Genomic DNA, 24,599 nt, shown 5'->3' with positions numbered 1-24,599 from the left:
TGATTAATGATGTTGAACATCTTTCTTATGCTTATTTGGATATCGTCTTTGGGGAAATATCTATTTAAGTTTTTTTTTTCAATTTTAAATCAAGTTATTTGATTTTTATCGTCAAACTTTAACAGTATTTTAATTCGTTATCTCCAACGGGCCTTACAGTACCAGGGGCAGCCTTGAGCTAGATATTTCTATTCTCCATCGGGCCTTACAGTACCAGGGGCAGCCTTGGGCTAGATATTTCTATGTATCTCAGACCCAAGTTTGTGACAATCACAGCAAAGGGATTTCTGCGCCCACTGTCAATACAGAGCCACTGCTATTAATAGCAACACTTCACCACTGTGCCTTCCTGTTGACCCATCCTCTAGACATTACTAAACAAAACAGCACAAACAAACAAAATAGCTAGGTCCTTATGCGACATCATTGGCCAAAAACATAATTGAATTCACAATGTAATGGGCTGATTTATAAAGGGTTTTAGCTTTAGGGTGTCTTGATTCTTGACCACTTAAAGACTTTGTTCTTAGAAAAAGTCCCAAATCATAAAAGAAACAATGACACATAGTAACTGGTCTTTAACAAAAGTTCTATTGAAAAAGATCACCTAGCAGCTTAATGCCAAGTTACTTACCCTATGACAAATATTTCAAAATCAGACACACTGAGCTGTTCTGGAAAATTTGTAATTATTAGCATCAGTAGACATTGTACTGCCATGAATCATCTCAGGGCAAATCCAAAAAGCATGAATGACATGCTACTTTCCAAATGCTGCAGTCATATGAAAATACTATGTATTACAACTTCATTGGGATGCAGACGTCATTCTCTGCCATCTACAGGTGGGGAAATGTGATTCTTCTATGTTGAGTGAATTCCTTGATTCCCTTAGCTAGACCCAGATTCCTGAGGGAGGCTCCATGACCCCCTGACTTTATTGGGCACTCTCTTAGAAAGGCCTCTCTCAAACCCAGCAGATATTCACATGGCTTTGGACGCTGGGTCAGGGTCTCTGAGAACACATGTCATACTGTAAGGAAGTTCCTTTATCTACATCAAGGCAGGTACATAAAACCACTGTGAATGTATGTCTCTTTAAAATAAAGCCCATTCACACTGCACGGATCCATCAGACCATTAATTTTCTCAAAAAACTCATATTGTACCTCCAAAGATGTTGATGGCTTCTCATTACAAAGAGAACAAGTCCAAGTATTTTAGCCTAGAAGCCTAAGCTGCAATCTATGCCCATGCTACATTTCTAATCTTATTTCTCTCGTGATATCTCCAAACCAGGCCCTCCGCTCTCGTCAACCACTGATGCTCATCATTCCCTCGTCACAGACCCGGACCACCTCGTACTGGACATTTGTTCCTGGCTCTCTTCTAGGCTCTGCTCCATCCCCTCCCAGAACCCATGTCTGTGTTATTCAAGTGTATAGTCATCCTTATCATGGTGTTTATTTTAAAATATGATTTTATTTGGTCTTCTCATCCTAGACAACTGTACTTATCACCACAGAGCTTTGCCCATAGTCAACATTCAGAATCTTGCTGAGGAAAAGACCTTGGAGATCATCTCCAATAAATAAAATGTAATTAAATAAAAATGGTAAAAATTACATTAAATAGCAGGTACAAACTATGTACCAGAGGTAACAGGCTCCTTATGTAAAGACTGGTTAGCTTCCTCCCCAGGAAGAGCTTGCATAGTGAGGACCATATGTCACAGATTAAAGCTGTTACTGTTAACATTATAACTATATTAATAGCAATTACTATTAAGTATCAGGACAATAGAATGAAACTACATTTATAGAACTAAAGAGAACTTTTCATATTATTCTTTACAAAACATGAATAATCTGCTTGGAGGTAAATTTTCTATGCTCAGCTATCCCAAGAGCCAGCTAGAAATTTCTCTCATGAAATAAGAAATAAGTATCAGTTCTCTGTTAGTAAATACTGAATAGGAAGAGAATAGAAGCAGCAGAGCCTATCAACCAATATGTCCCTTTTGTTTCTATTTTCTCTATTTCCACTTTAAAAAATATATTTAATTTGAATAAGAACATGAGGACAAGACTCTTAGCTCTTCTTAGTTCCGTTTAATGATAGTACCTTTACTTGAATCATAACTGGTCCTTTGAAAGTCCTTAATTAATAAGTCTGCTTTAAATTGGGGAAAATTATCTAATTGTAGGGAGCACCACAAATTATAGAAGTTCTAGCCAAAGATATTAGTCATGTCCTTATCTATTCCTTACAACCAAGAATGAAAATCTGTGGAACTAACTCTTCAACAGGAGTGAATTTGGTTTGTTGGAATGTTCTAACAAGAACTGTAGTCATCTTTGGTTACTTGCTAAATATAAAAAAGTATACTCTTTAGAAAACAAAGTAAAACCTACCCTCTAAATTTTACATTTGTAACTAAAGTATACTTTATCAAATAAAGCTATAATCAAATACATAAAATATCCTGCAAGCTATCTTGGACAAATATCTTCGTATTTTCTAGAAATTGGAGATTTTTGTATACCAGTTAATTATACAGGGTCTTGGAATATGCACACCCTGATTTTCTAATATGGAGCCTTGTAGTGGAAAGAAACATATTTTTCTTCTACCCTTTTAAGTTCTCGACTGAGAACCTTGTAACAAAAGACAGATTAATAAGAGAAACCATAAAAATTTATTTAATAAAAATTTTATGTGACACGAGGGACTTCAAAAGGAAATGAAGACATGAAGAAATTGTTAATCCTGAATGTTTTTGTGCTCGATTTGATGAAGAGCATAAAGTTGTGCAAAGATGTAATAGGACAAAGGGTATGAGGTAAGTAGTAAACTGGGGAAAACTTAGTGAAGCTAAAATTCATTCAGGTTCCTCTGTGCCCCTCTGTCTTTAGAGGTAAGGTGTGTTCCTTTCCTCCTGGTATAGGGAGGGCGTAAACTTCCCATGAAAGTTTTGTAACCTGCTTTCAGGGAAGGTCAGAAAGTTCTTCCTGTACATGCCATTTCTCAAATTCCTCAGCTTGAAATATTTAATATGCCAAGGTGCCATATTTTGGAGTAGGTTATCCTGAACCCCATTGCTATCATTCAATATTAGTTCTTTTTCGAGAAGTACCTATGTGACTTGACCATACAAACACTTTATCACAAGTAGCAGATTTGTTTTGAGGGGTGTTTATATCTATACCCAGGGTCAACAAACTTTGTCCCGGGTCAAATCCAGCTCAATACATGTTTTTGTAAATAAAGTTTTATTGGAACACAGTGCTTTCATTTGTTTATATGTTATCTGTGGCTACTTTCCACAACAGAAGAGAGACAGAGACCACATGGACCTCAAAGCCTAAAATATTTACTCTCTGACCATTTATAAGGTTTGCCAACCATTAATCTACAGAATAAAGAGCAATAGCTAAATACATTAAGGGATTATTACAAAAAAAAGTTATCACTCCAAGAGCCTCAAAGGATGCCACCCTAAGCCTTTACACTTTTGTACCAGAAAGGCAATGGTGTTTGCCTAAAAGGTAGAATTCTACTTTCCTAAACTTGAGAAGACATCAAAACAAAAAGTCATAATTAAAATGAGGCACTCTACTCCTTGTAAGTAGAAAATGAAAGTGTTTTTGGTTTTGGCACTGTTACATTAACAAGGATGTCATACAAGATTACAAAACCATTAAAATTAACTAGGAACATCTTTTATAACTGATTTCAATAAAATTTCAGTTACTTTTACAATGTTTTAAAGTTATGCTCTATTATCCTGACTCCTGGGAGAGGGTCGCAGATGGAATTACATAATAAAGTGACCTTGATCAATTTATAGCCATCGATATCATATAATTCTGCACATTCAAACAGATTACTTAGCAAAGCTTCCTCCTCACTCCAACCCCACCATTATCCCAGTGGCTGCTCAGAAAAACTATTAATTAATCAGATAATAAATACATTCATATATACACTAACTACTAAATAAATACATAAATAGTAAATCCCTAGTACTACTTACCTTAAACAGGTCACATAGAGGGGGCCCATGTGAAAAGTAACTCAAGGAATAAAATTCGGAGTATTCTTCTCTTGTGAATTTCATCTCAAGTTCATATCTTTTGAAATATATTATCATATAAAGTATTAAACATAAAAGTTTAAAGAATTTTACAGTGAATACCCATAAACCCAAATCTACATTAAGATATTCTTACTTAATCTTTTTAGTAAGACAAATGGGATATAAAATACATAAGTGTATAATTTTAAGTGTATAATTTGATAAGTTTTGACAAATGTATACAGTTATGTAAGCGCCACCACAAATCATGATATAGAACAGTTCCTGCACTCCCTAAAGTTCCCTCATGCTCCTCTGTAGCCAATCCCCTCCCCAAACCAAGCCCCTGGCAACAACTTACCTGCTATTGTTATAATTTTGTGTTTTCCTGAATGTCAGATAAACGGGACCATACAATATGTAGTCTTTTACGTCTATTTTCATTTAGCATAATGGTTTTGAGATTCACCCATGTCGTTGCATGAATGGTAGTTTTTTTTCCCTTATTGTGAAATAGCATTTATTATATGGATGTGGTTTATTCTTTCTTCAGTTGATGGACTTTTGATATATTTCCAATTTTGGACTATTATAAATACAGCTCTTAAGAACATTCATTTACAGATTTTTGTGTGGATATATGTTTTCATTTCTCTTGGGTAAATATTCAGGAGTGCAACTGCTGGGTCATAAGATTAGTATAATATTAAGTTTATAAGAAAATGTCAAACAGTTTTCTAAAGTGGTTGGACCTTCTTACCTTCCCATGAGCAATGCGTGAGTGTGCCATTTGCTCTACATTATCACTGACAATTGGTAATGCCAGTGTTTGTAACTTTATTCATTCTAGTGACTTGTAGTAAGTAGTATTACAATGTGCCACTTGAAACTTGCCTTAATGACTAGTAACTTTTAGTGTTGGTGCTTGTTTGCCATTTGCATATCTACCTTGGTGAAATGCTCAATTTTTCAGTATTTTACCCTTTTATAAAATTTGTCTATTATAAACACAAGTCCTTTATCATATGTTTTACCTAAGGCTTGCCTTTTCATTTTCTTTCATTTTAATTTCACTTTAGTTTTTAATTATTATCTGAGCTTTGACTAATCCAGGGTCACAAAGATATTCTCCAATGTTTTCATTTATTAATTTTAGTTTTAAGTGATTCAGGTTAATTTTTGTGTGGCATGACATAAAGTCAAGGTTGATCTTTTATTTATATGTATATATAGCTATGCATTTGTTCCAAAACCATTTGTTGAAAAGCCTTTCCTTTCCCCCATTAAATTATTATGTCAATTATGTGAAAAATCAAGTGACCATATAGGTGTTACATACTTACCTACTCTATTTATGGATCCCCTATTGTGTTCCACTAATATGTATGTAGCCTGACACCAAAAGCACATTATCTTAATTACTGTAATTTTGTAGTAATTCTTGCAATCAGGTAGTATAAATCCTATAACTTAATCCTCCTTTATCTAAGTGCTTTTGAATGTTCTAGGTCCATTTGCATTTTATATATGTTTTAGAATCAGCTTGTCAATTTATACCAAAAAATGGCTGCTAAGTATTTTGATTAGGGTTTCATTTAACCTATAAATCAATTTAGGAATAACTGACATCTAACCGTATTGACTCTTTTATCCATAAACATGGTATTCTCCTTCCATTTATTTAGGTCTTCTTCAATTTCTCCCCAAATGGCTTATACTTTTACATGCTCAGTTCTTACACATATTTCCTTAAATTTATCTCCAAGTGTTCGATGGTTTTTGATGCTATTGTAAATGTTATTGATTTTTCCATTTCATTTTTCAATTGTTCCTAGTATGTAGAAATACAAATGTTTTGGTACATTGACTTTGTATCTTGTGACTTTGCTAAGCTTATTAGTTGTAGTATCTTATTTATAGATTCCTTATTATTTTCTACTTATGAAATCATGCCATCTGCAAATAAAGGCAGTTTTATGTTTCTTTCCAATTCGTTTGTTTTTAATTTGTTTTTATCTTGTTGCACTGGCTAAAAGCTCTGGTCAATATTGAATACGAGTAGTGAGAGCAGACTTTCTCACCTTGCTTGGCATTAGAGGAGAAGTATTCAGTCTTTACCATTAAGCTGTTAGTTTTAAGTGTTCCAGTTACCCTTCTCAGGTTAAGGAAGTTCTCTTTTATTTGTAGTTTGCTGAGAATTTCTATCACAAATGGGTCCTGAATTTTGTCAAATGTTTTTTCTGATGTAATGAAATGATATGGTTTCCCTTTATTTTTTACTCTTGGTGTCAGATTATATTGATTTTCAAGTTTCCTCTAAGATGTCAATTTCATTGGCATAAAATTTTTCATAATATTTCTTTTTAAAAAAATGTCTGTAAGAACTATGGTGAAATCTCCCCTTTCATTTCTGTTATTGATAATTTGTTTTTTCCTGGTCTGTCTAATTAGAAGTTTATCAATTTTATAAATATTGTCAAAGAGCCAGATTTTGATTTGATTTTTTTGTCTTCTGTTTTCTACTTCATTGATTTGTTTTTATCCTTATTGTTTCCCTCTTTTCTTTCATTCATAGTTACTTCTTAAGATGGAAAGTTAAATTGAAACCTTTCTAATTTGTTTAAAGCTGTAAATTTCCCTCTCAGTGCTGCCTTAGCTGATTTTCATTTTCATTCTGTCCAAGATATTTTCTGATTGATCTTGGAATTTGTTCTTTAGCTCATGGATTATTTACAAGTTTGTTGTTCTCATTTTTCTGTTACTGATTTCTAGGTAAATCCCATTGTGGTTAGAGATTATGCCTTGTATGATTTCTATTCTCTTTAAATTTAGTGAGACTTTAAGAAATAGGGGTATTTTTTTCCTTGCTCACTCTCCACTTCTGCTGTTTGGATACAGATGATACAAGGCCCTGGGTGGTGATACAGCTACGAGATGGGAAAAGTCAGATTTGAAGCACTACGTGGAAGAGAGCACACTTACTTGGAACACCCGTCCGGGTCTACATATGAGCAAGAAATAAACTTCTATTATTTGGATCATTACAGGTTTGGTTATGCTTGTTATGGCAGTTTAGCTTACTTTGAATAAAATACCGCTTATCTCTTTAAAGCTCCTTCCCTGCCCCCCACCCCACTCACAACCCTGGAAGTTTCTCATAAAACAGAATCTATCCAAAGCACACCCATCACATCTATTCAACTATTTTCATGTGTTCTATTAACAAAAACTTCATATGAACATAAATATATATGAAGTTTACTGCATCAGCCATGATTTTTTTTAAATAAAATTTTATTGAAGTATAGCATACATACAGAAATATATACAAATATACTATTTATATATACATTATATATATAGATATATATATATCTGCAGAAATTTACAAAGTTGTCTACATCTGAGGTATTCTCTTCCTTCCCATTCTTTCTTACTTGATATTTTTGGAGCCCTGCTAATTGAGAGTCAAGAAGACTAGAAACAAAAGGGCACCCAGAGTGTCACAGAGAGGCCCTTCCCAGAAGTCTGAACTCAAAGCTAGAAGCCAAAGCTGGTCCTTTACAATTGTCTACTTGTGGCTCAATTCCTCTGCCACACTTCCAGTGTCACCTTTTCCCATCTTTAAAGGAAAAGCATATAAAATACAGGTATAGCATAATGTAAAGAGAGAAGCTACATCATCTCCTTCCCCAAAGCAAATACAAGACTCCAGGACGGCTACTAGCCAATTTGGCATCTTTGGTAAATTTTTAAAATGTCTTCAAAGAATTCCTTTCTTGAGTCACTTTATTTCCACCTGTCAGATATAGTACAGTATACTATATATGCTGTATAGTATAGCTATATTTGTTGTAATATAGCTATACTATTAGTTTAGAACACTTTCCTGCCACTTGCTGAAAAGTTATGACAGAGAAGTCCCCATTGCCTGCGACGTGAATAGCAGCATCCATTTCCACATGACACTGTTCTGCTCTGTCCGGTACACATGCTGCACATGGCTACAGGCTATAGCCCAAGTTGTAGTTTGACTTTTTCATAATGCGTTATGGTTATTTTGTAAAATACTTTTTTATTGAAGAATAACACACATGCAGAATAAAAAAAGGAGATGTATTTAAAAAGAATAGAACCACAACAACAAAATAAGAACAACCAGTTTGCAAAGGAAGAAATATAACAAGTTTAGAATTTCAAAAATTAATAAACAATGCAAGAAACACCATAAGTAAAAATAAACACCAGAAATTTGAAAGCACCTACAGGAATAGAGTCAAAGCAAAAACTCAAAATAAGTTATACACAAGTGATAGGACCAATGAGAACTTTATTTCCTATTTTATGCTGATGAAAAACAAGAAAATGATACTGAAAATCTGAGAATATTTCTGGTGGCCGCTATAAATTATATAGAAGTGTGGAGTGGGGTACTGGCCACAACATCATAAAGGGTAAATGTCATTCCAATTGTTGGAAGAGGTGAGAGATGGTGACAACTTGATATTGATCCCAGAAAAGGCCCTAAAATAGATCCTTGTTATAATGATAATATTTTTTAAGTCTTTAGGAAAGAGACCACCATTCACTATGAATTAGAAGGTTTGACTTAATTTCATGAACTTTGGGGGGCAGTTACTTGGCTAACATTTGGGAAATGCAGGTCTGCAGCAAGAAATGTAAGATCCCATGATATCCTCACAGATAACCTTGGAGAAATATGGGTTGATAAGCACTGAAATTCTTACCTAATGGGTGTTGATTAATATATCAGTCCATCTGTATTGTACTGAAGAGAAGTTTCTGAGGCCTGCTACAGACCGCTATTCTGACTTGTTTCATTCAATACAGGTTTACATATCACACTTCGGAGTGACTGGAAAGAAAACATTAGCAATATATCTCAGATGAATCCGAAACATCTCAAAAGGTTAATGAATCTAATACTAGAAAAAATAAATGAAGGTCCTACAAAGAGGGCTAAACAAAACATCAACTACACAAGTGCAGAATAGGGAAAGAATGCTTAACACCAGTAAAAATAACTAACCTCAAAGGACTCAAACATTATCATGGGGGCATCAGAAAAGCTAGTCCAAAACCTGGGTGTTAAATAGATGAGTATTACTTGGAAAAAGGGGCATGACAGTTCTGCTACCTGTAAATGTTCGCTTCTGGGTTGTACGTTTTAAGAAAGATGTAAAAAATTAGTCTTTGGAGAAAAGGGTCTTAGATGGTAAAGACAATGGAAGTACAATGTATAATGATTGAAATAATGGGACAGAAAAGAGAAGATGCTGGGAGTCATCATAATCACTGGAGTGAAATGTTTGGTCCCAAGAATTAGGGGACAAATGAAGGGGGGAAACAGGGAACCAACTGGAGTCAGCAGAGCTGCAAAAAGAGGGAATTAGATTTTGGTCCCTGGAGAGTCAGACCAGAGGTTGCTAAAGGATCATTTGGAATTCAGGTTTTTTTCCAACTTAGTGATTCCATAAATATGTATTTAAAGATTTGTCCAGCTATGAAATTTATTACTCTTTGAGGAACACACAAATGACAATTATTCAGAACTACTATGTTAAAACCTTTGAAGATATAAAACCATAGGTTATTCAGTTCTACAGACCAGTCTTTTAGCTCTCAAATAGACAAACATTTGTGTGTGTTGTTCCCACCTCCTCATTTAACTGATATATAATTGAAATGTGTGTTGCTTTGGATCTGAAATCAGTCTAGAAAATGTAATTTATTTTCATTTTCCCTGCCCTAGTGTTAAAGCAATTGGCACTGACATTTAAATTTTTGATGTTGAAAGATATTTCACTAGTATAGTATAGTACAGTTATACTGTAATAGGGAACATTGTCTTACCTGTCAGATTCATGCATGTCCCACCCTGAAAAAGCCAAAAGCCCTAAAAAAAATTATATATATATATATATATATATATATATATATATATATATATATATAAAAATACAATACAAACATGAGTTATTAGAAAGGGATTCTTTCCTTTTCAAAGATTATTTTACCTAGCTAATCTTTCAGGTGCATTTAACTGACGGTTTTCTTTATACAGTTTAAGTTGTCCTAATTCTCTGGAAATATGTGGCATGAATCTAACTGTAACCAATTACAATTTTGTCTTAAAGGTGTATCTTAGAATGCTACAAGCAAGCTCCAGGCATAACTACTACATAGCTGAGGTCCCCATTTCATTTTTAACTCAGATACTACACAAAACATGAATAAATCCATGCAACACACTAACTTGCTATTCTATATATCATAGAATTATCCAGGGAAGAAAAAGTAAAAGAAAAATTTTTCATGGTTATCCCTCAAGTACCTACTGTCAAAATTTTTGCATTATTACTCCCACTGAATATTTATATCAATTTTCTTTGCAAAACCAAGAATTAACCTTGGCATATCTCTGTATTTAAGGACCAAACATGTGTTCCTTTTTCTTACTATACCTCCTTGCACCTTTCAATCTCCGAGTGGAAATACAACCCCTCAGAAGGGAAATGTACAGTTATTGTACAATCGTTTAATACTCCCTGATTATATACAAGTAAATTAACAAACGGAATTGTAATAAAAGTTACAAGAGGGGAGCTTGCCTAGGTGATGTATGTTTGTCCAAAAGTACTAGTTTTTTGGCCACTAGAAAAAGTCAATGAGAAAATACTTGGCCAAGAAATTCACTATCATCTATAACCCTAAGCTTAGGTCTTTGAAGTCATCTTTAAGCCAAAAAGTTTCTAATTTAAGGGAGTTCTTAAGATTTTTATTCATGTAGAATAAGCCAGTTACAAACCTACTTCCTTTTATATTAATTATAAACACTGTACCTCATTTCAGAAGAGATCTGGGCATCATAAAAACCAGTCACAAGATGCTCTCACATAAACATTTAGAAATCCAGTAACTTCTGGTTTCAACGGTGCTTTTAGAGAAGAGGAACAATAATGACAGATTAAAACCTGTCTTTAACCATGACAGTCCCTGGAATAAAACCAAAAGTATTGCCAAGAAGTCAGAGGCGTTTATCACATGGACAGAGAAAAATGATTTTGAAGGGTACAGTGATAATTCTCTGCCTCCACTAATGGGTTTAAGATTAATGCTTAATAGCATAAATACTATAATGATATAATGTTGGGTTCATTTTTCTTTTAGGTTAAGAAAAAACCTTTTTGTTCGTTTAGGAACTTGGAAGGTCTGCCTTTCTTGTCACCAGAGCTCTCATCAGGTTTACAAACTGATGTGCCTAAGACTGCCATCTGGTGGAAATGGTAGAAATTGAATTTTTTTTTTTTAAGCGATTAAGCCAAGTTGTCTAGTAAGAAGTTATGAATCAAAAATATATTGGGGATAAACCATTAATAACAGTAATAAATATAAAATAACAAGGAACTAACTTAAATGTGTAAAACATATGGAGGAAACTACAAAATGTTATTAGGGGCATTAAAAAATATATAAATAGAAAGATGTAGCATTTTCTTACAATGGGACTCATCTCTGCTAAAGATATCAATGACCCCCAATTAATTTACACATATAACCAGTCAACATTAACAGGATTTTTATTTTTTAGGGAAATGTTGGCCAAATTATTCAAAAACTCATCTGGAAGAATAAACATTCAATTTTTGTTAACACTAAGTAGACTAATAAAGGAGCACTTTCCTTACTAGGTAATAAAATATATAATTATATTATGATAATTAAGATGTCATACTGACACACAATATAAAGCAATGGAATAGAATTCCCCTAAAAATACAAGCATATACTAGAATATATAGTGAAAGGTCATTTTCAAATATATGACTTATGTATTAGCTGGAATGGAAAATATTACTTTAGATTTTTGCCCTGTAGAAATACCCAAAATAAGTTCCATTTGTAGTGTATATAATAAAAAGGCCAAAGTCATAAAAGAAAAAATATATATTTACTTACTCAGAATGTGAATTTTCTATGAATACAATTGAAGTTTGAAACTGTTAAAGAAAATGATAAAATTCTAAATCTTTTGAATGTAAAAATTTGAGACACTTCTCAAAACTTATCAAATTGCACACTTAAGATCTTTGCAATTTACTGTATGTAAATTTTACTTCAATTTTAAAAAAGACACAGAAAACAAAACCCACTATATTTGACTTAAAATGGTATATGGGGGTAAAAGAAAATATTTTTGACCAAAAAGATTGATCCTATAATCTTCGGATCAGAGCATCTTAGCTCTCTCTAGTGGTTCTTCAATCATAGTGAGTAGAAAGCCTTTACTCTGCATCTAGAAAAAGTTGGCATAGAAATGAAAAGTTATTGTGTAAGAAAAAAACACAGAAATAGAAGAGCATAAAATTTGGGGAGAAAAAAACCCTATGCTATTGGGCTTATAGTTTATCAGGCAATTAGGTCATTTCAGGATTGTTAGGTGTGCTTTGTTCTGATTTCTATCCCTTAACATCCTTATTTAAAAAAAAAATTATTGAAAGGCAAGTAGTGAACTGAGGAAAATAATTCATGACATATGTAATAGAACAGTTAACTTCCTACATACATAAAGAGCTCTCACAAATCAATAAGAAAAATGATAAATGTGTTAATAGAAAATAAGCAGCATACGTGAACAGGTTTTAATAAGATATATAATTTGTCAAAATGAGAAAAATATTCAAACTCACTAGTAGTCAAAATAATCAATAATTAAATTTTAAAATATAAATTACAATATTTTACCTACCATATCGGCAATGTGCAACACTGGCCAGGAAGCAGAAAACATGAGCATCTTTGTATACTGTTGGTATTATAAATTGGTACTCTATTCCTGAAGGTAACTCAGGGCCACTGAATTCATTTAGTTTCTGTGTTTTATTTTTTAAATCAATTTTATAAAAATTCAAACATATAGAAAATCACAGAAAATAATGTAAGATACCCTTCTCCACTACCCATATTTAATAGATGCTAACATTTTGTTATCTTTTGGGGGTGGGGGTGTTGGGAGAATATAAAAATCTCACACTTCCCAATGCTTATGAAGTAACTACTGTCCTAATGTGTATTTTTATGCATGTTTTACGGATGTATCTATAAATTATATATCATATTCCATCAACTCTAAAATTCTATTCTTTCATATACCGTTCTTTTATGTATCTAAACTATGAAACTGCTTTAATAACTTAGAATTATTTTATACTGTAATAAACTTGTAAGACTTTGACTTTTAAAAAGTCCCACGTAGTTTTGCTTACACAAAAACTCTGCTTCTATGTTAAATCACTGTGTGATCGTTTCGAAGACATTTTAAACAGCATTTAACACGATTCCAAGTGTGCGAAAACCAATTATGAAATCAAAATATGAGTAACTATGACCAAGCTGGTGCCACTCTGCCATGACAGCCGTCTCGCCAGTGGCAACTGTGAGATACCATTGTAAGATGCTTCTCAATATCAAAGATAACAAAATAGAAAAAAAGAAAGCATTTTGGAATAAATTTTAGAGATTTAAGCTTTTACATAAACATCCTTTTGAAACGTGCTGTTTTGGCATCACACTTTTGAAGTCTAAGAGATGGCTCACATGCCCAAGGAAGTAGCACCAGTGGCGACTAACTAGCTGCGGCTGGAGCACTAGACCTTGTTTTAGCCTGGCCTCCCCTCCATTTCACTAAGCATCCCAGAAAACCCGTAAAGGGTACTAGCAGGTTGTGGCGTTCCTCCATGGTAACGTCTGCCTTAAATCAGGAAAACAGTTTAGACAGTCAATTCAAAGGCCCTGAAATTCACATTATTACCAGCTGAAACTATGGTGACAAGGTGAGACACTTGCCTTGGGGGGACATTTAAAAAGTCTCAGGAAGGTCGGTAATCAAAACATTTTAATGCAAGATTTGAGTGAATCGACAGGAATGCAAAACCTTGGCATATTGAATTTTAAATAAAGACAAACTCAGTCTCCAACAGAGTGAGGCAGGGCACTATAACTGGTCCCACCTTATAGGGAAAGGAAAGGGATCGGTGTGATCAATGTGGTACCACATTACAGTTCAAAATATAAATGCGCAACAGGAACACACAGTAATTTTCATAGGTAGGGTGAACAATTTCCAATATTAGATCTCAAAATGGATGCAGGCTGTTAATAGAGAATGTGGATTATTAACTGTATTTTTATAAAAAGAACTAGGTTTCTACAAGATGAACGCAATGCATGCCTGTCAGGTATCAGTATTTTTGAGATTATAGTAATTAAAATGGTGTGATATTTGCATAGTTCAACAAAAAGAACTGAACTTAGAAACTAGAAATAGATCACACACATATGCGGAATTGGTATTTGACAGGGCTGGCATGGTGTTAGCACAGTTAGTTGTAATGGAAAATACTTAGCTTTCTTAATTCATACTATATAGAATGGTAAATTTAAGATGAATTAAAAACCTAAATATGTGGGCTCAGGAGGTAGGAAGACCTTAAAATGGAAAGAAAACAAAGAATATAAAACTTGAGATGGCGATGATTTCTTAAACTAGACATACAATAGCACAAACCATGAAGAGATTGATAACAAAAGACTCTACAAATGTAAAATGTAAAGTGTAGGTTTTGTAACATATATAACAAAGGATTAGTATCCAGACTAAATAAGGAAACTACAAAATGAAAAAAGACAAACAAAAATGGAAAATGGGCAAAGGGTATGAGCATTCAGAAGAGGAAACTCAATATGGCCAACGCGAAAAAGGCAAACGTTTGTCTTCCATGTACTCAGAATACAAATTAAATGAGATACTATTTACATTCGTCTGGCTGGCAAACTTAGTCTGACAATAGCAACTGTTCCTGAGGCTGGGCCAGGACAGAAGGACTTTTTGTGCATTTTTAGTGGAAGTGTGACTTAGTACATCTTTAGTATAATGTATTTGCAATATAAACTTGAAGATATGCATACCCTATTAACTTAGTAATTTTATTTCTAGGCAAATACTAGATAAACACAAGTACATGTGCTCAATGAAACATACCAGGATGCCCAGTGCATCAGCTTTTTAACAGTAAAAAAGTTGCTAATCACCTAAATCCCTCAGTGAGGTAATGAGTACATTGTGGCATAATCACACAGCGGAATACTGCACCAGTTAAATCTTTTCATTTAACCCTTAGCTTGTTTTATAGAATAGGGGGATGTAGAGGTAATAACGTGCACAGATAAATTCAAACCTGAGGTTGAGAATAACACCCTTTCTCATATCATACCCCTGCCAAAATCAAAACCAACCATGTTGGTGGGTGAATGGGTGAGGGAAAGGATGATGAGGTGACTGACCTCTCATGGTAGGTGATATGTGACTCTTATATAACCCAACGTGCCCTTCCCTACCTTCTAAATATAACTAAATCACAATACTTGGGTACACCACCAAATCAAATCCTGTAAATATCGCTCACAGCTCAGCCAAACACTGCTCTTGAGTTTCCCGTCTTGGAAAAGGGTAACTGTCCAATTTCGTTTGCCTACTCATACTTACACTCTCTGAGCCTAGTGGTTTTCAAACTTTCCAAAGTCAAAGAACCTTTACACAAATGAAATCATAGCTGCAATCCCAACAAATTAACACAGAAAAAAGCAGAACTGCTCTGGAGGTTGTGAGCCGATACCCTAGCAACTTCCTCTGGTAATTATAACATTTTAAGGAGAGCTTGAACTTCAAGAAAATCCTTAGGACTACTGATTTGAGTATACATAATTTAAAAATGTGAATTCATAAAAGTTTTGTAGGTTCCTAAAGAACCTGCAACTCCAGGAATTAAATGCAGTTACTTTCATTTTAGGTGTATACTTCAATAGTATCCAAGTGCTATCTATAATCATTATAACAAGTCTTACCTAAAATAAATTTTAATGGTAAATATTAAATAAAAATATTGAAAATAGGCTTTATACTATATCAATTTACTTATAAGATTGTTATTCATACGCAAAATCTCAGGAAAATAAACCCATGGTCCTCTAAGTCATGTTACTGTGGAATTTTGTCAAAATAAATTGTACTTCACGTCTTTGAGACTTAGAAGCAAAACAAAACCACTCTTGATTGCGAAAGCACAAGGAAAAATGAGTGTAAATAACCCAGGAGCGAAAAAGAAGGTATCAGACCCATATATTAATTCTTGGATTGTACTAGTCTCCTTCACCTCAAATACATACCAAGTATTTTCATTACAGGTAGATATTATTGAGAATAAAAGAACATTTGTACAGATGTAACCACTAAAGAAATAACTATTGCCAATATTATAGATTAGGGTTATTAGTCAAAAGGAAAAAAATCCCAACCTTTTGGATTCTACCCGTACATAAAAGTTATGATTCTTTTTTGCTCCACTAGAGTCGTGGATACAAAGAGAATAACTAACCTCCTAACACCAAGGTTATGCACCCCTTGCTCCTGAATTAGAAGAGCACAGCTGACAGTTACATCTGAGCAATAAATGATATACATATTTAACAGAAGTGTTTGCCAGGTAGAATAAAACTGAAACAGAAAATAAGAGGGAGAAGATATTATAGCCAAGAAAGCCAGCAAGAAGTGAGAATCGGCGGTGATGCTGCCTGAAAAGCAATCGTTTTCATATTAGTACTTACATTGTTTTACTTCTAGACCACAATGTGACATACATACATACATCACCAAAATGGGCAAAAATAAACACTTGCTTACCATTTTCATTAAGGGCTACAGAATAATTCCCAAAGTTGAACAGAAAAAAAATCTTAAAGCAATTGAGCACAAATGTTAATTGTTAAAATGCACACTAAAATTTTGAAAACGTAACTCTCAGAATTGCTTTGAAATAAAATAGTAACTCAAATTTCAGTCTTAATGATTACTTTAGCATTTGACTTACAACAGATTTTCTGCACATTATACATTTTTAATATGTAAAAAAAACACCCCACGCTATTTTCACTAAATACTATTTAGCTACCCAAAATATGTTTTAAAATCTTTACAGTTTAGCATAGCGCCCTGACCCACTTAATCATCATTAAAAAAAAGAAAGCCCTGTCTTTATCTAGCCAACCTGATGTGATATCTCAGTTGTGGGAAAATGATTTTATTTAAAATGTGAATTTAAAAAATCAATATAGACGTGAGACCTTTTAGAATAACACAAATCTACATTAATTGATGACATCCTGAAAGATTAAAATGATCTGAATATCTGCTATATGAAAATCAAACTCTATTGTTAGGTTTCATCTTAAATCATGAGTTTTGCAAGTTGAAACCCATCATAGGACTATCCTGGGGGAAAATAGTATGCTATTAAAGATTCCACATTATCTTGCTTTCTAAGTTTCAGTGTAATAGTAACCATACAGACATATCGCCACCACCTCTTCGAGCCCAAGTAGATTCTATGCCAGATCTGTACGACTTCACATTTGTTTACTATCATACTGCAATGTTTGGAACAAATAAATACATTATAAAGCTGTCCAAACAGACAAGGGCAGCAATTCTGAAAGTCTGGAGGTCTCAGGGAACCTTTAAAAGAGGTCTACGAAATGAACCTATTTACTTACTACAAATACTTATTCTTTTTTTCAAAGTACTGACACTGGCAATGATTGTGCAGAAGAAATGGGTAAAACTGCAGACACCTTAGCACAAATCAAAACAGCAGCACCAAACGAATGAGTTGCTGTAGAGCCTTTACTACCCCACTCACGAAGAAAAATAAAGGGGGCAAAGTCAGTTTTAATTGACAATGTCCTTGATTAATCATTGAAAATTAATTTCATTACAACTCTATCCTTGAGCACACATCTTTTTAATATCCTGTATGATGAAATTAGAAGTACTGATTCTGTAGCATGCTGAAATGTGGTGGTTGTCTCATGCTACTATTTGAGGTGTACGTTGAATTAGTTACTTTGCATGGAACACAATTTTTACTTGAAAAGAATGACTGACAGACTATGGTTATTCAGCAGGCATATTCTCTAAAATAAACAAAGAAAGCCCATTGTCACTTAAGGAAAACAATTGACAATATTTGTTGCCAATGATAAAATTACAACCTTTCAAACAAAAATTTTGAAAAATCTGTATCCATCACCATGTGCTTGGCAGCTTCCCAACACTTAAAAGATCAGTTAGAGTAACCAAAAAATTTTAAACATTGCACAATAACATCAATATTCTAAAGAACTGCTAATTCAACGAATCAGTATTTTCCAAATGATCAATATAAAATGTTATAAAATCATGTAAAAGTAGAAGATCCATTCAAATTGCAAGATAGATCAAATGGGAGTACAAAGTTGAACAACAGTTTTCATACCTCAACTAACCTTGAAGAAACTACCAGTTCTACTTTTGATAATACATCAAAGAGGAATTATGCACAATTATCTGCTATTTAAATACTCTTTTCCAATTCATGTTTGTGTGAGGCCAGATTTCTTCATATACTTCAAATAAAGTGCCACACTGCAACAGATTGAATGCAGAAGCAGATATGAGTCCAGCCTGACATTAAAGGATTTAGGAAAACAAAACCCAGTGCCTTTTAGGTTTGGAAAAAAAAAAATTTTTTTTTTATAAAACAATGCTATTTATGTTAACAGGTAATGGTATTATTTTTTAACACAATAAATATCGATATAACCCATAAAAGTTCTTTGGGGTCTTCAATTTTTTAAGAATATAAATGAGTCCCGAGATCAAAATATTTGAGAATAGCTGGATTAGGGAATTCAGATTAGTAAACACTGAATACAGGTCTTTCTTTTTGTTTCAAGGGCCACTAAAGTCCCAGAGAAAGGTTTTTTAAAGTACATATAAAAACTGTTTGGGGAGTGGAGGAGTTCATTAGTATCATCCTATACAGTTTGGACAAATCTTCCTAGGAATTATAATTCACCTATATAGTTTTGTATAAAACATTTCACAATAAATATTCTAAGTATATAAATGTTTAAAACATTCAAAACTGGACTTTTATTTTTAGAAATCATACCAAATAGTAATATGTCACACTGTTTTTATCAATCCTTTATTTAGGTAACAAGTTGGTTATGTTCACTGCATTGTATGAAACATCACAATACCATATTGGAAAGGTACTATCAGTACAAGGTTGGATCAGAGTGGACAGTTTGAACAATAAACCATTTTTGCATTCTTCATTCTCTATCTTTTAACAACCCCCCAAACCCATTAAGGGACAAAGAGCTTTTAACATCATCATGTAAAGCACTTTAACTTACAAAGCTAAAATCTAAAGAATAAATAAAATATATTGTGGCAATAATTCCATTAGACCAAAAATCAGGTGCACAATAAATCAAATGATCAAGGAAGCTGTCTATCCATATTCAAATGTGTGGCTCTCCAGAAACAGCTTCAGGAAAACGTTACAGAAAATACCATGAATTCCATTCTACATAGGACCAGATGATGACTCATTTTAACTACACACAAGGGCAATTACATCCTGCTGAAACACAATTTAAACATATAGAAAAATGTTTACAAAGCATCCACAACATGTAAACCATGTACAAATGGCTACATTCATTGCTTCTCCTACCCCAATAGCTTCTTTTAGATAAATATTTTATTCTTAATGTTCAGAATTAATTGGATACATGCAAAACTCAAAAAGAATTCAAGGTTATTGTAAAAATAGAATTAAACTAATAGTCTTCAAGTACCTTATGTAACAACCACTCTGTACCGTGCCCAATGTTATAAAATGAAAGGTTACTGAACCCATGAAAATATCTCTGTAATACTTCCTTAGATCTAAAATAGATAATTTTAAATGTATTTATAGTCATTTCAGTGTGATATTCTGAGCTTTTAAAATAACATAAACAATTAAAAATTATGCCAAATTACACAAAACTTGTATCTTAAAAGCTGAAAAATTAAAACTATTAAAAACCCACATTTAAAATGAAAATCACAATTTACATTATAAAGGCAAATTTCATCATTTAAAAAATTTGCAGCAGTGAGATGTCAAAGCAAATTATAAATAGCCATAAATTAATCCATTTGGTTTCAAAGATTTTCTAGTGAGAATTGAAGGATGTAGTAAATACATGCATAAAACCTGTAAGGGTTTTATTATTATTGCCAAATACACTTTATCTTGAAGCAGGCAACATTACAATTTGGACATTATTGGAGAACCCAGTTTGGTAATACAGGTAAAATTGGAAAAAAATTAAATAACAATTAATAATAAATATATATCCTACAGTATGCTCAAATGAAATTTCAAGCCACAGAGCTGCAAAAGGCTTCCAACTTGGTGAATTGAAACAAGGAACATCTTGGATAATTCTTTACTCTTACATGCTTATATGTTGTGTCTTGTTAAAAAATAAAAACAAAAACAAAAACAAAACCATAATGTATCTTCTGAGTACAGCTAACTATATTCCCATGCACCTCAGACACAATTATTATATGTGCTGAAATAATTTCATTGGTTTCTAGGGCCAAAAGTTCAATACAGATGTAACCAGTATGCCTGAGGTTGGCAAAAATACTGTAGTACAGGCAATGCTACAAAGTGGCAATTATCGGAAAACACAAATATGAACAAATGATGGGATATGCTAATTATTTTCTGCTCATATCACAAAACGTTGGAAATCCACAAGAATATTTTTCCCTTGTATTGAAGAAAATTGTGATTAAAAGTTTTTTTTCCCCCAATTTTCAGAATCAAAAGCATTTTAGAAGGTTTATAAGGCTACCATGGGTCTTCTAGATCTCCAGCACCCTACAGGAAGAGAAAAGGAAGAATATTATTATTATTTACCTATACCACTTCCAGGTTGGATTGAATTTCAAAAGAAAACAAAATTAGATGAACAAATTACCTTCCTTTGTTTGAAAAGGTACTTTTACAGAGAGGTGTGTGCATTGTGTGCTGTGTGTACAAACATGGATCTATCTAATATAGATAGATAACTGGCTGTTTTCTCTCCCCTCTCCACCAAATGCTTTCCTCTTAAACCACTTAAAAGTATTCCGGCATTGGAAAAATAGAATGAACCATCAGCTACCTCCGAAGAGTCCAGAGTTTCAACTTATGGTACCTTAAGCAACTTTAGAACACATGATAAATATAAACATGAAAAAGAAGAGTTAATGGTCTACATTCACAAAATAATTGTTTTAAGAAAATAGTTTCTCATGTGACTAATAGTTACCTGGATTTTAAAAACTCATTTTAACAAAAACAAAACTCATCTGCCACTATTTAAAATATCCCCACATTCTTGCATTTATTAATATGTGACGAACACTTATAGCGAAGTTGACAGTCTTGCAATCTTTAAAATGCTCATCATGGCAATTTTCGGACATGTCTATGTGTGTCCATTCTGTCCAAAGCTTAATATTTTGCACCACAAAAAGGGAATAAGAAACAGAAGGATTTACTTTAAGCAAGACTTCTTGAATATTTTTTTTCTTTTATTAATGAAAAAAGCCAAGTCAAAAGTTTTCTAAATTTTATATAAATACAAATAAATTTCTAATGGGTATTTTTCCAATATACCAAACTTGGTTTTTAAAAAATAATAATTTAAAAATAAGTACAACATGCATAGATTATTCCACATCACATGCTTTATTTGGGCTTAAACACTTATAATTTCATTCTAAACACTTGGTTGACATACATTTTGATGTATGTAGTTATAGTCTATACAGAATATACAAACCAAAGCTATATGAATACACAGGTTTTTCAAAAATTATGTTTTGTAAAGAATACAGAGAAAGGAAAAATAACCACACATCCAATACCTCAGAACTTCTAAAAATAAAACTACAGAGATGTAAAATATAAACAAGCCAAAGAACACACAAATTATCATCCTTGAAAAAAATTACAGGGCAGCATCTGCCAATCTTTAAGAACTAAGATTACTAAAGCACAAATTTATTACAAAACTAACTATGAGTATACTAATATGTAAAAAGATGTGAAGCAGTATAATACTACATTAACAAGTTTTTTCCAGAATATACTGTAATCTTGCTAACCAGTAATTGTTCATTCTTTCTAGTATGAATTTAACTACTGACTTTAAGAACCAGTAGCCTCAATACTGGCGTACAATATGAAATGACATATAATTTTATTAAATTCAAAGTACTATAAATAGTTAATTTTAAACTGTCTGATAAAGGTGTATGCAAAGGCCTTCTTAAAAAACAAGGCTATATGAGTATAATAAAACTAGTTTACCAAGATTCAAATAACAAAATGGTTATATAAATGCATACATTATACTTCCTAAGTAAAAATCGTCAAATCAAAGATCACAAAAATATCACCACAAAGTAAAGTCATATTTTTCCACCACCCATCTTTGTCCCTGCATCTTCATTACAGCTGTCTAATTCAGCAAGATCACTTTTTGATTCAGTATGGCTTTCCTGCATTGTCACTGGGTTTCCAGCATCACTGTTCGAAGAAGTAGCTGTGGCAGCTGGTTCAGCAGGGCTTTCTTCTCCCTCTATTTTAGCTAGCCTGTAACTAGTCAGCATCTCCTCCAGAAGTTGTCGGTAGTTTCCCCTATGATTAATTCTCATTTGCCTGAGAGCTTCCACCAATTTCCCCTGTGATCCACTTTCCTCTGCTTCATCGGAGGCCTTTTTTTAAGATTCAAGACCCCAGTGTCAGTAGACAAACTAGGATATTACATGTATTTCAAAACATATCACAGCAAAACACTCATTTTTCTACCATTAGTAATATAATCTAAGCACGAGAACATTTCATTAAATAAGTATCATCTTACTTGTGTCAATAAAAATTACCAATTGAAATATCTCGTTATTTTTAGCAAGTTACCATTAACTAGTTTACGTCTTATTTCACATTATAATTTAAAGTTTAATCTGATATTTACTCTGCTATTAGAATTCAACAGCAACACAAGCATTTCCTAAACTGACTTACTTAACAAAACAATAATTGGCTATAATGATTTAGTATAAAAGGAAATTAGTGTGTAAAGCAGTAGGAAAGGACAGAAAAGCAGGCCATTAGAACATTAGTTTCTTCATCAGTTCTGCTAAATGACAAGTAGGAGATACAAAACACAAAACTATATAAACTTAAACTGGATTTTTGGGAAAATTTAAAGCATTTCTGGATTAAAATTTTTATTTACTTTTGTCTTGAAATATCTTAATAAAACATCTCTTGATAAAAATAGATAAAATATATTGAACATTTTAAATAGATATGAACGGCAAACTACTTATCCTTTTACATTTTTTTTAAAATTGGAAAACCTATAGATTTCTACAATAGTAACTATTTAACCCTGTTAGCAAAACAAGCTCTAACATCCAGGCTGGTCATAGTTAAGCTGAAAGACAGAAAAGCCAGAAAACCTTACATTATGTGCCTCCTGATGTGATGAATTAGGGAGTACAGGGCCATGTATTGTGTTCTTGCCAAAAATATTTAATATAAACCTAATAAAGCTAATTCCTAGTTTACAAGAAACAGGGGATAGAGGATCAAGTTAAAGGATACCACAAAGAAATAATCATATGATCCAGAATGTAGGACATCCTAAAAAAAGCTGGTTCAGATTCTTCATATTCAGTGTCATGGGGGGAAGAAAAAGTAGGGGCTTAATTAAAGACTTGTTTAATATGCCTAACTGATAACAACCTGATTAGACCATGGTTCAAAAACAATTATAAGTGTCATTCTAGGGACCACTGGGAAAATTTGAACTGGATATCAGATATTATTAAATTTATTATTTTCTTAGGTATAACATTATGGTTATGTAGAAGAACATCCTAATTCTTAAGAGGTACATGCCAAAAAACATATAGAGGTAAAATATTATGTTGTGTGCAATTTGATGTCAAAGGTTCAGTCAAAAAAGAAAAAAAGTAGCGTAAATACGCACACATATGTAAAGAGATAAAGAAAACATGGTAAAATGTTAAATGCTGAATCTAAGTAGAAGGTATATAGGTGTTCGGTATAATCATTTCATTTTTTCCTATATGTTAGGAAGTTTTTATCATGCAACGTTGGGAAAATAACATACAAAAAAGGTTACTAATATAGATGATCTGACACAAATTCTTAGCCATCTTTGGAGACTGCTTCTCTATAATTCTGCAACAAAGATAACACCAATATAACCACATGATGTTTATTAGAAAAATTAGAGTACTTGAACGCTTAAAAAAAAAGTGCCCTTGTGGCAAAAAGCAAGAGATGATATTGTGTATAACAATGTTTTATATGTATGTGTATGTTCCTGTATCTGTTCATTTTTAGAGTATTAAATAAACTGCCTGGAAGGAAAATAGAGTAATATAGAAATAATGATAATGGGTAATAAAGTTACAGATACTTTGTGTTCTCTGAATTCTCCAGTTTTCTATATCAAGCATAATAACTGT

General features: G+C 32.9%; 2 protein-coding genes across 4 annotated transcripts in view; both read right to left on the bottom strand.

Moving 5' to 3' along the window:
* The window catches only part of SLC3A1 (solute carrier family 3 member 1), a 43,987-nt gene extending 33,992 nt beyond the window's left edge, over positions 1 to 9,995 (bottom strand). The window contains exons 1-2 of one of the 2 annotated variants that reach the window (XM_036223999.1): positions 9,953 to 9,971; positions 8,827 to 8,954 (exon numbers count right to left, since the gene is read on the bottom strand). The gene's annotated coding sequence lies outside the window, so the exon portion shown is untranslated. Of the gene's footprint in view, positions 1 to 8,826 lie in introns of both variants that reach the window. The other variant, XM_016142216.2, reaches the window with a different exon arrangement.
* Positions 9,996 to 19,160: 9,165 nt separating this feature from the next.
* The window catches only part of PPM1B (protein phosphatase, Mg2+/Mn2+ dependent 1B), a 62,501-nt gene continuing 57,062 nt past the window's right edge, over positions 19,161 to 24,599 (bottom strand). Inside the window, exon 6 of one of the 2 annotated variants that reach the window (XM_036224001.1) lies at positions 19,161 to 20,925. In XM_036224001.1, coding sequence (XP_036079894.1) covers positions 20,896 to 20,925 — 30 coding nt within the window. In that variant the 3' untranslated portion in view covers positions 19,161 to 20,895. Of the gene's footprint in view, positions 20,926 to 21,757; positions 22,812 to 24,599 lie in introns of those variants that run through there. The other variant, XM_036224000.1, reaches the window with a different exon arrangement.

Source organism: Rousettus aegyptiacus, unplaced genomic scaffold (assembly GCF_014176215.1).
Source record: "Rousettus aegyptiacus isolate mRouAeg1 unplaced genomic scaffold, mRouAeg1.p scaffold_m13_p_7, whole genome shotgun sequence".
NCBI lineage: Eukaryota > Metazoa > Chordata > Mammalia > Chiroptera > Pteropodidae > Rousettus > Rousettus aegyptiacus.
Note: the sequence above shows the minus strand (reverse complement) of the source record. Positions and strands in the feature narration are given on the sequence as shown.